The 11,203-nt window shown below is 38.0% G+C and overlaps 2 protein-coding genes across 2 annotated transcripts; one reads left to right on the top strand and one right to left on the bottom strand.

Annotated features, from left to right (window-relative positions):
- Positions 1-2,744: 2,744 nt before the first annotated feature.
- On the top strand, positions 2,745-5,410 carry LOC108850427 (uncharacterized protein At3g43530-like). Its single transcript, XM_057008213.1, has 5 exons — positions 2,745-2,981; positions 3,344-4,063; positions 4,133-4,183; positions 4,229-4,300; positions 4,406-5,410. Exons 1-5 carry the CDS (start codon positions 2,745-2,747, stop codon positions 5,408-5,410), a joined length of 2,085 nt encoding a protein of 694 aa, XP_056864193.1.
- Positions 5,411-7,579: 2,169 nt separating this feature from the next.
- LOC108850713 (uncharacterized) lies at positions 7,580-11,203 on the bottom strand. Its single transcript, XM_057008212.1, has 5 exons — positions 11,051-11,203; positions 10,645-10,704; positions 9,879-10,305; positions 7,829-9,635; positions 7,580-7,757 (listed from the first exon to the last, which is right to left on the bottom strand). Exons 1-5 carry the CDS (start codon positions 11,201-11,203, stop codon positions 7,580-7,582), a joined length of 2,625 nt encoding a protein of 874 aa, XP_056864192.1.

Below are 11,203 nucleotides of genomic sequence, written 5' to 3'. Positions count from 1 at the left end.
CAAGAAAAAAAACAATTATCTTATGTTTTTTTCTCTTTTTTTTTTTGAAATATTAAGTTCCAATTTAGGATAGCCATCCTGAACAAGAATTGTCTAATATTTCTTACACGCTTTTGATTCTCTTCGAAAACAGACTTATGCAAGAAAACACACTCATTTTAGTTTTCTGGAAACCCATCTTGAATGTGCCAAACGATATCTTATATAACATATGTGTTTTATAATGATACCGCATTTAACATTTTCTTGTTAGAATTATTGAAAATGCTTCAACCTATCATGTTCTAATATTATTTGTTTGATATGTTTTCTCTATTTTGTAGATAATGAACTATATTTGGTGATTTCTATAGCCAATGAATTTTTCTTATAGATTTTGATCATGTTTTTTTTTTGTTTTGGAAGATTAAGTCCAATTCAGGATAGTCATCCTAAAAAATACTGTCTTACCTTCCTTACATGCTTTTGATTCTCTTCGAAAACAGACTTATGCAAGAAAACACAATCATTTTATTTTTTCTGGAAACCCATCCTGAATGTACCAAAAGATATCCTATATAACATATGTGTTTTATAGTGATACCACATTTAAAATTTTCTTGATAGAATTATTGAAAATGCTTTAACCTATCTTGTTTTAATATTATTTGTTTGATATGTTTTCTCTATTTTGTAGATAATGAACTATATTTGGTGATTTCTATAGCTAATGAATTTTTTTATAGATTTTGATCATGTTTTTTTCTTTTGTTTTGGAAGATTAAAGTCCAATTCAGGATAGTCATCCTGAAAAAGAACTGTCTTACATTCTATACATGCTTTTGATTCTCTTCGAAAACAGACTTATGCAAGAAAACACAGTCATTTTATTGTTTCTGGAAACCCATCATGAATGTGCCAAAAGATATCCTATATAACATATGTGTTTTATAATGATACCACATTTAACATTTTCTTGATAGAATTATTGAAAATGCTTCAACCTATCCTGTTTTAATATTATTTGTTTGATATGTTTTCTCTATTTTGTAGATAATGCATTATATTTGGTGATTTCTATAGCCAATGAATTTTTTTTATAGATTTTGATCATGTTTTTTTTTTGTTTTGGAAGATTAAAGTCCAATTCAGGATAGCCATCCTGAACAAAGATTGTCTTACATTCCTTACATGCTTTTGATTCTCTTCCAAAATAGACTTATGCAAGAAAACACAGTCATTTTTTTTTTTTGGAAACCCATCTTGAATGTACCAAAAGATATCCTATATAACATATGTGTTTTATATACCACATTTACCACATTTATTTTTTCTGGAAACCCATCCTGAATGTGCCAAAGATATCTTATATAACATATGTGTTTTATAATGATGTCTCCTTTTAGTTTAGTTTTGTATGATTTTCCTAACCAACAGAGTAGTTAGACATATCGTGTATGAAAAACAACATGTACATAGTTTTGAGGAAGCGTTTCCTAAATATTTTGTTTAGTATCCTAACATTTTTCTTTTTTAAATTTTAAATTTTCTGGAAACTCTTCCTATTTAGTTTACTTGCTATCTTAACATTTTGGTTTTTAATTAAATATTAAAATATTTTCAAGAATCTCACATTATGTTTATGCTATGTCTAACAAAGTGGTAAAAACATTCTCCATAGAGTTTTTACAAAATTTATGATGAATTTTAAATGGAGTTGATCATAATATGTTTTGAAAACACCATGTAAATCATCTTATCATATATGTCATGTGTTTAGCTAAATTAAAGATTTGTACACCATATTGGTAAGAATCAAATGAAGTTGTCTAATTTGGAAACAAATAAAATTAATCAATTTTTAGGATATATCATATTTAGGATAGCATGTAACATAGTTAGGATGAGTTTCCTGAACATATTTTGAATGCATTTGAGCAAAGTTTCAATTATATATATGTTATGCATTTAACCAAAATTAAAGATTTTTACATCACATTGGTATGAATCAAATGAAGTTGTCTAAGTTTCAAAAATAAAATTAATCAATCTTTTTAGGATAGCATGGTGTTGAAACATTATTAGTTGTGGTTACTAGCACAAAAAAAAATCATCATCCAGATTAGCACCAAAGCGAGTTATATATATATAGAGAGAGATACAGGTGGTGCTTGCTTTAAAACAAATCTCATACAAAGAGATTCATGACCATACCAGAAGATAACCGTTTAGCAGATAAAAAGAGATAGTTAGCTACCTGACTTAATAAAGACATTTTGACCACAAAGAAAAAAACTTAATAAAGACATACGGTCATTGTTCTCTAACGGGAGATGGTCCTAATTAACTCACACATTATTTCTTTTTCCCTGTGCTTGCTTCTCCTCTGCAATTAAACGCTCAGGTATTCCTGCCCGAAAAAAAAAAAGCTGAGATACTCCTGCCCGAAACTGCCCGGATTTAGAAATTCATTTATCTTTATTTTTACACGAAAATTTATAAAAAGACAACGAAACCAAGAGAAACTTCTATAATTACAACTCTACCTAGGACTATCCAAACCCGGGCCCAGAACCGACCCAAACAAATCGGATATCCACTTCCAGAAATTGAATTCCCTAATACGTTTCCCCTCTCTCCCCACTCTATTGGTTGATTGAAAAGACATAAAGTTCACCGTCTCTCACTAAGTAGAATTTATTCGAGTTATCTGAAAACTCTACTCAATTCGAATCCTCAATCGACAATCAAAAACACAAATCATGATGAATCCAGACGTTACGAAGGCAAAAGAAGACGGCTCGAGTAGTGTAGTAGGAGATGAAGCAAACCCAAGGATTATCGAGAAACCTGTCGGCCCAGGAACCGACCAAAGTCCCAGAGATGCAAATGAAAGCGAAGACAATGCCAGTGGAAATGGAAAAGGGGAAGAGGAAGAATCAAGTAAGAAAAATGAAGGGGAGAAATCAAGAGAAGTAGACGAAGGAGAAAAAGAGAAGGAAGTTGGAGACGAAGGAGAAAAAGAGAAGGAAGCCGGGGACGAAGGAGATGAAGAGAAGGAAGTCGGAGACGAAGGAGAAAAAGAGAAGGAACCCGGAGACGAAATAGAGCCCCGAAGAAACGACGAAGAAGCTGATGAAAGGGAGATAATTCTATTTGGACGACATCATGAAACTGAGTCGCATGCAGATTCGGTAAGTATTGAAATTGAAAACTTTTACATAGATGATTTGAAAGATTAGATAAGTGTGGAAAACTAAGTGGAATTTAGAGTTAGTGATTGCTGAACTTAGTCGAAGTTTGTGAAACTATATGTTGATGGTTGTAAGATGTCGTACGTGATCCGGTTCTCACTTGAGTGCAGGTTGTAGATGACGAAGAAAAGGGCATGCTATCGAAACTACACTTTCCTTCAAGCCAATATCAAAAGTCTTTAAAGCTTTCAGGAAAATGTTACATTGACTCGGCGATAAGAACTATTCAAACGATCCTGAAAGCGAAGGAGGTGGAATGGTTCATAGAGCACCCACAATTCCAGCATTTCTTCCATATTAAAAACCGAAAGCAGAAGTGGATGGGAATGTGGGTTCTCGTTTTGCGATCAGCTTGTGTTGCGAAGAAGCATGAGTTATGGTTTGTCGTTAATGGCGTCGCAATCCGATATTCTCTTAGAGAATTAGGACTCATTTCTGGACTATACTGCCATGAGTATCCCCCCAACCATGAGAGGTTGGGTGGTACAACATTCATGAACAAGTATTTTGGAGGGAAAAGGGTAACATACGCTGACCTGGAGAAGCAGATGTTGGCGATGAAATCAAAGCCATCTGAGGATCGTAAGAAGATGGCCGTTCTGTTCTTCTTAGCCAGCATCCTTGTCGGAGGCCGAAAGAGTGGTGAGGGAGCATCACCTGTGGACAGTTTTTTCCTGAGTGTTGTTGATGACCTAGATGCGTGTGTAACGTTCCCTTGGGGGCGGTATGCATTCGAACATAACTTGAAGGATGTCTCTACCTTTTTGGAAAAATGCGACGGGCTTGCGCCGACGAGTTGGGTTTTTACAAGCTTTCCTATCCCTCTGGAGGTATTCTCAAGCTCTCTTCAACATAGTTGTTTAATTGATGTTAATGTCTTTTTTGTTGTGTGTTGGTAGTTGTTGGCCTTTGAGGCAATTCCAAGCTTGAGGAACCATTTCCGAGAAAATGTGAATGGTGCAAATAGTAGTTGCCCGCGGATGTGCAAGATGTAGTACAAACGGAAAAGTGGAACCAAGGAATTCAGTCTGAAAGCTGTGAACGATAAACTTGGTAATAATACAAAGGTAATTGATGTTTTATGTGGAGTCGAATTGAGGAGAAGGGACTTATGAGACTTATGAAAACTTGGTGAAACTAAGGTAATTAGTATTTTTGTATTTTTACCACAGGATATTGAGAGTATCTTGGTAGCAACAGCAGCTGAGGAGGAACTTCTGGAAACCATAGGAATGGACAAGGAGAGTTGTTGGGCCGATGACGCCGATGATGCAGCAGTTGATGGTTGGACGAAGATAATACGGAAAGGGAAGAAACAAGTTTTCTTTGAAGAACAGTTCCGCATGGATTTAGAGTCTCGCACAGGTCAGATTGAAGGTCCCACCAATCCTATCGGAGGACCATCGAATAATGTACAATCTGGTCAGGCTAATGCTGATTCGGTGGAGGTTAGTGGAGCTACTCCTGGAGCTGAGGCTTTAAAAGCTATGGAAGGTCGGCTTATGAATGCAGTCAGAGATGCAGTTCGAGATGCTATGAAGGGAGTGAATGAAAAAGTCACTTTATTGTCTACGCAGCTAGGTCTGCTAGAAGAGGAAGTGAAAAGTCTTAGGTTGAGTGTTTCCGGAAGTGACAATCCGGCGGTCCAAGATGATGGTGATGGTAGTGACAATAACGAGTCGGAAGAAGAGGATGGTAGTGACAATAACGAGCCGGAGGAAGAGGATGGTGGTGACAATAACGAGCCGGAGGAAGAGGATGGTGGTGACAATAACGAGCCGGAGGAAGAGGATAATAATGTTGAAGATGTCATTCTCGAAATTTCAAAGGATGTACAGAGGGAATATGGTGATGTTGACATGGATGATGATGATGCGGAGATGTATGCACATGCTGCGGAGGTCGAAAACAATTTAATTTCTGTAAACACGAAAAAAAAGAGGTCGAGAAAAGATGATGGGAAAGAAACAGTTCCTGTGAAAAAGGTTAAGTTGGTTGGTGAAACTGTGAGGAGTCCCATTCAGCTAAGAAGCAAGGCAGCAGCGAAGGAGGCAGAAGCTGAGAAGGAGGCAGCAGCTAAGAAGAAGGCAGCAGCTAAGAAGAAGGCAGCAGGTAAGAAGAAGGCGGCGGCTAAGAAGAAGCCGAAGACAAAAAAAGTAGGTAAGAAGACGGAGTGAATTCCCAGTATGTGCTTGTTTTAATGTGGATGAACTCGAATTATTCGGTCTGTATGACTTTAAATTCCCGTGACTTTCTTGTTTGATGTTGAAGACTGGTATTTAAGACTTATGTTATATATTGGGTAACTTCTCTCGGTAACTTCGTGAATTTATGATATTTCGTAGATCGTGAAGGAGGGAGAATAGGGAAACTTTAGTAAGTTTCACTTGCAACTTAGTGTAACTTCGTGAATTTATGATATTTCGTAGATCGTGAAGGAGGGAGAATAGGGAAACTTTAGTAAGTTTCACTTGCAACTTAGTATAACTTCGTGAATTTATGATATTTCGTAGATCGTGAAGGAGGGAGAATAGGAAAACTTTAGTAAGTTTCACTTGCAACTTAGAGTAACTTCGTGAATTTATGATATTTCGTAGATCGTGAAGGAGGGAGAATAGGAAAACTTTAGTAAGTTTCACTTGCAACTTAGTGTAACTTCGTGAATTTATGATATTTCGTAGATCGTGAAGGAGGGAGAATAGGAAAACTTTAGTAAGTTTCACTTGCAACTTAGTGTAACTTCGTGAATTTATGATATTTCGTAGATCGTGAAGGAGGGAGAATAGGGAAACTTTAGTAAGTTTCACTTGCAACTTAGAGTAACTTCGTGAATTTATGATATTTCGTAGATCGTGAAGGAGGGAGAATAGGGAAACTTTAGTAAGTTTCACTTGCAACTTAGTGTAACTTCGTGAATTTATGATATTTCGTAGATCGTGAAGGAGGGAGAATAGGGAAACTTTAGTAAGTTTCACTTGCAACTTAGTGTAACTTCGTGAATTTATGATATTTCGTAGATCGTGAAGGAGGGAGAATAGGGAAACTTTAGTAAGTTTCACTTGCAACTTAGTGTAACTTAAGTAAATCCGAAGAGTCTTGGTAAATCAGAATCTCAAGCAAACAACGACAACATAAGAACATAATCTCAAGCAAACAACAACAAGGGAACATAATCTCAAGCAAACAACAACAACAGATAGTAGACTAATGTCATGGACCGGACGCATCTCATGGAGTGGTGGGATTCTGACGGGTTAGATTATACTTCAGTTCAGCAATCTCTGCAGCCATCGCATCCACGCGCTTCCTTAACATTTCAACCTCTTCCTGGACTCCGAAGACCCATGGTTGACGGAAATGGAAGCCATCATTCTAGACGTAAAACGGGAATGTATCAAAATCCGAAAGTATCAATAAAAAATCTGGGCGTTTTCTATAAATCTGGGCGTTTTCTATAAATTACCTCATAATTTTTGCAAGTGAAGTATTTTCTCCCCGGTAAAGTATCAAAATCGGTTTGATACTTCAGGTTCCGAGCCACCTCGTTGATGATTGTCCCCCCACAAGGGCATCTGGTCGGAATCCCACACTCGGCATCCGCCACGCAGCCAAGCATGTTGATGTCTCTCTTCAAAGCCTTCATCTGGCTATACTCCTCGTCTGGATGAGTCATGATTTTGAGTAACCTAGATCTAGAAATAAGAGCGACCGATTGTAGAGAGAGATCTAGAGAGAGATTGAATAGTAGAGAGAGAGATTGGCTGAGGTAAATGGCGAAAACATTAAAAATAATGGGTTTAATACACCTCTACGTCGCCTCCGCATCGATTTTGTGGAAAGTCAAAAATCGAAAAAATGGGCGGAAATTTTTTCGTGTAGGATTTTCGTGCTTATAGCTTCACTTAGTTTGTAGTTATACAAAAACCTTTAAAGTTTTACTTTACTGATTTTTCCGATTTTGTTGGTTTTACTGTACTTAGATGATTGATTTTATGGTTACACCTGATATATTCTATTTTCTATCAACGTTTTAGATGTGCTCATGCATGATAAAATTTGATTTTGTGACATATGTATCTTTTCTAATCCCACGAGGTAGTGTTTACAAAAAACATAGCTAACAATGATGTATTCTCTTCCCATTCGACAGAACATTGTTAACATTTCGTAAAGTATCAAAATCGTGACATTGTTAGCTAACATAGCTAAAAACATGGCTAACATTGATGTATTCGGATTTCTCAACATAGCTAAAAACATAGCTAAAAACATAGTCATCAACTAACGAAAGGTTACATGACGAAAGTTTCACCAAGTTTTACAATCATAAAACGAAATCACTTTAATCAGGTTTCACTAAGGTTCACATTCATATAACACTTCAGTTCCTTCTGTTCCTTCAGTTCCCTCAGGTCCCTCAGTTCCTTCAGCTCCTTCAGCTCCTTCAACTCCTTCAGCTCATTTAGTTCCTTCATTTCCTTCAGTTCCTTCATTTCCTTCAACTCCTTCAGTTCCTTCAGGACCCTGCGAGCAGTTGAAATAGCTAGCCAGACCCCTATTCGGGATATACTTATTAGGACGGGGACGGGGCCGACTTTCTCCCGCCGAAGGATGCCTTTTTTCCTGATGTCTTTTTTTTTTTCTTGTAGTCTGGAGGTAGAGGACACTTCGCCGCCGCGACTTCTTTTGGAACCAGCCAATGAGTTATATGAGGGACTGGATATATAGTCCTTCGATACGCTTTCGCCCATGTTGTAATGAAGTAATAATTCGAGATGAAATCGTACATGTCACTCAACTGTAATGGTTTATCATGCTGCAAACACTTAATGATAGCTCTTATTGCATGTCTACATGGGTATTTATCTATATCAAACTTCCTGCAACTGCACGTCTTCTGTTGCAAATCCACAGAATAAGTCTTCCCGTCTTCTCCAATAACACTGTATTCAAGCTGAAAACTGTTCAATACAGTCACTGAAAGTTTTGAACCTTTCGGTGTTCTCTTATGCAATTTGTTCTCCACCAAAGGAACCAATTTTCGAGATGACGGTCCTTCTGCTGCATCCTTCCTATGTCTGTTGAACCACTCAGACATTTTATCAATAACTGTATCAAGCATAGGCAATAAAGACATCCTTCGCGCCTTTTCAAATAGCGCATTCAAAGACTCCGCACAATTAGAGGTGTCTATGTTGTACCTAGCACCGGGGAAATGACACTTCGCCCACCGTTTGACTTCGACACTTTTATCAAGATACCTAGCACACGATGGATACCTCTCCCTAAAATCGTCATACTGCTTTTTAAACTCATGCTCTGAATAAAGACATGCAACTTTTCGGAATTGTAGTGCAACCTCGTCCCTGCCTTGATTGACATGAGCTTTCACATTGTGCGATAGATGCCAGATACAATACCCATGTTTAGACATCGGATACACTTCACCAACAGCTTTTATCAGACTTGGATTTCTGTCTGAAACAAACACCAATTCCGTCGAATCCGGTATAACAGTTTTCAGCGTCGTGAAAAACCACTTCCAGCTTTCGTTTTTCTCCCCATCAACCACAGCAAAAGCTATTGGATAATGGTGAAGGTTTGGATCCTGAGCCGTGGCAATAATTAAACAACCACCTTCAACAGTCTTCAGGAAAGTTGCATCCACAGTGATGACTTTCCTCATGTATTCAAACCCTTCAATGGAGGCTCCCAACGCAACAAATAGGTATCTGAACCGGTTGTTTTTATCCACTACCAAACTTGTTTTTGTATCCGGGTTCGCCTTCTCTAACATATACAAATAAGCAGGCAATATTATATATCCCTTCTCCGGATCACCACGAATATCCGCAACAGCTTGTTTTTTTCCTCTCAAACATGTCGTATACGACACTTCCACACCCAGTTTCCTTTGCACCAGACCGACCAGGATTTTCGCTGTTGGTGTCTCATATAGTCCCGGATAATCCTTGTGCACTATAGCTGCAACACATCTTGGTGTAACTTTCCTTTTCTTTCCAGTACTTGAAGTTACGCGAGAGCATGAATGCATATTCCTGTATGTTCTAATCGAGAACGCTTCAGATTTATCTATCTTTGTTGCTCTCACACTCCATTTACAACCTTCATCTGCTCCCCGACATTTTACCACATATCGACCCCTGTCCGAGTTGCAAATACTGATTCCGAAACAGTTCTCTTGTGATGCTCTATCAATAATATCTTTCACAGCTTCTTTACTCTCAAATTCTTGAAACAACTGAAGACCCAAACCATCTTCCCACTCTTTAACCACTGGTTTTTCTTTTGCAACACGTGGGAGCTCAACATAGTACGAACTAGGACGAACACCCATAGAGTTATCCACGTCGCCCTCACTGTCCACGCCCCCTTCCCCGGCTTCTCCATTAACAACATTAATGCCCCTTTCCTCGGCTTCTCCATTAACAACATTAATGCCCCTTTCCTCGGCTTCTCCATTAACAACATTAATGCCCCTTTCCTCGGCTTCTCCATTAACAACATTAATGCCCCTTTCCTCGGCTTTTCCATTTATAACAACATTCTCCACCCGTTCAGCCCCCGGCAGATATAGTTCTGCTTCTTCAATGCGAGGAAATAGAGTGAGTGCACCCGGATTACCTTCAACTTCGGGTAATCCACTCGCAAGCTCACTATAGTTCCCACCATATGAGCTTTCTTTCTCAACTACTGATTGTTGCTCCATTTCTTCGATGACCTCTACATGCAAAATACTTCTTCTTCCCTCTTTATCCACTGATGTCAGATACACATACACATCTTCATCATCCAAAATATATGATTGCCTCTTAGGTTCTACTACCAGTGGAATGTAACTCAGATTCATCCTCTTTAAACACGGATCTATCCTCTTCTTCTTGCATATCCTCTCCTTCAAACAGGAATAAGTGATCTCATCCAATGATGATGTCTTAAAGGATATACCATACAAACGACCATCGCTTGGAATCCATTCATAATCATCTCCTGATTTCGCATATTGTCCATCATAGTCAAAGTGTATGTTTGTAGAAGAATAACCCATTATCTGTTGTACCAAATAAAAAGTATACAATTGAAGTTAATCTTACTTATACAGTTTTGCTATTATAGTCCTACTAATTTATACTTGTTTACACTTTTTCTCAACAGTAAAGTTTCACCTATTTACACTTTTATAGTCTACTAGTTTCACCCTTTTCATTCCGGATTTCAGTTTTGATTCCCGACATTTCTTGTTCATAATCCAATTCCATAACAAACACACCATACAGCTCTCAATTGACAACACAAAGACCCATATATTCGAAATCTACTGTCTAAAAATCCCAACCTAACGAGCCGCATTGACTTCATTCATTCGATACAGAGAAAGACAATGCTTTACCTGAACTTTATCTGACCTGGGTTGGGGGTCAATTTCAGCACCCAAGCGAGCCGCAATCTCCTTTACAATCGAAACTCACTCAATGATCGCTCTAGCTTTCATTCGCTTTCTTCGTCAATCGTCCGTCGAGAGAGAGACTCGAATTAGGGAGGAGAGAGAAAAATTAAAACTAATTAAGAAAATGAGAAAATCCACCTGGACAGGAGAGAGAGAGATAAACCGCGCTTTTTTTTGATTGGTCAAGTAAATGAGCATTTTTATTGGTCAAGTAGAGAGGGTTTTCATTGGTCAAGTAGAGAGGGGCACTTTCGACTTTCACCATCGGGTTGAAGAGTATGAAAACAAATAAGAGTATGGCAGATTACATGAGAGTATGCTAGATCACTTTTTCCCTCATTAAGAGTACCTGAGCACTCGACTCTTGGTGAACTCCCCGAGATTTAGCTCTCATATCCTCTATCATCCCCTCTGTCTCATCCACTATCTTCTCTTCTCCCAATGAGCTCTTTTTTAACTCAATCACTATGTTCACTAACACCCTTATTTTCTTTAACACCAT

This window comes from Raphanus sativus, chromosome 4 (assembly GCF_000801105.2).
Source record: "Raphanus sativus cultivar WK10039 chromosome 4, ASM80110v3, whole genome shotgun sequence".
Lineage (NCBI taxonomy): Eukaryota > Viridiplantae > Streptophyta > Magnoliopsida > Brassicales > Brassicaceae > Raphanus > Raphanus sativus.
The sequence above is the reverse complement of the archived record's forward strand: the minus strand, read 5'-3'. Positions and strand labels throughout refer to the sequence as shown.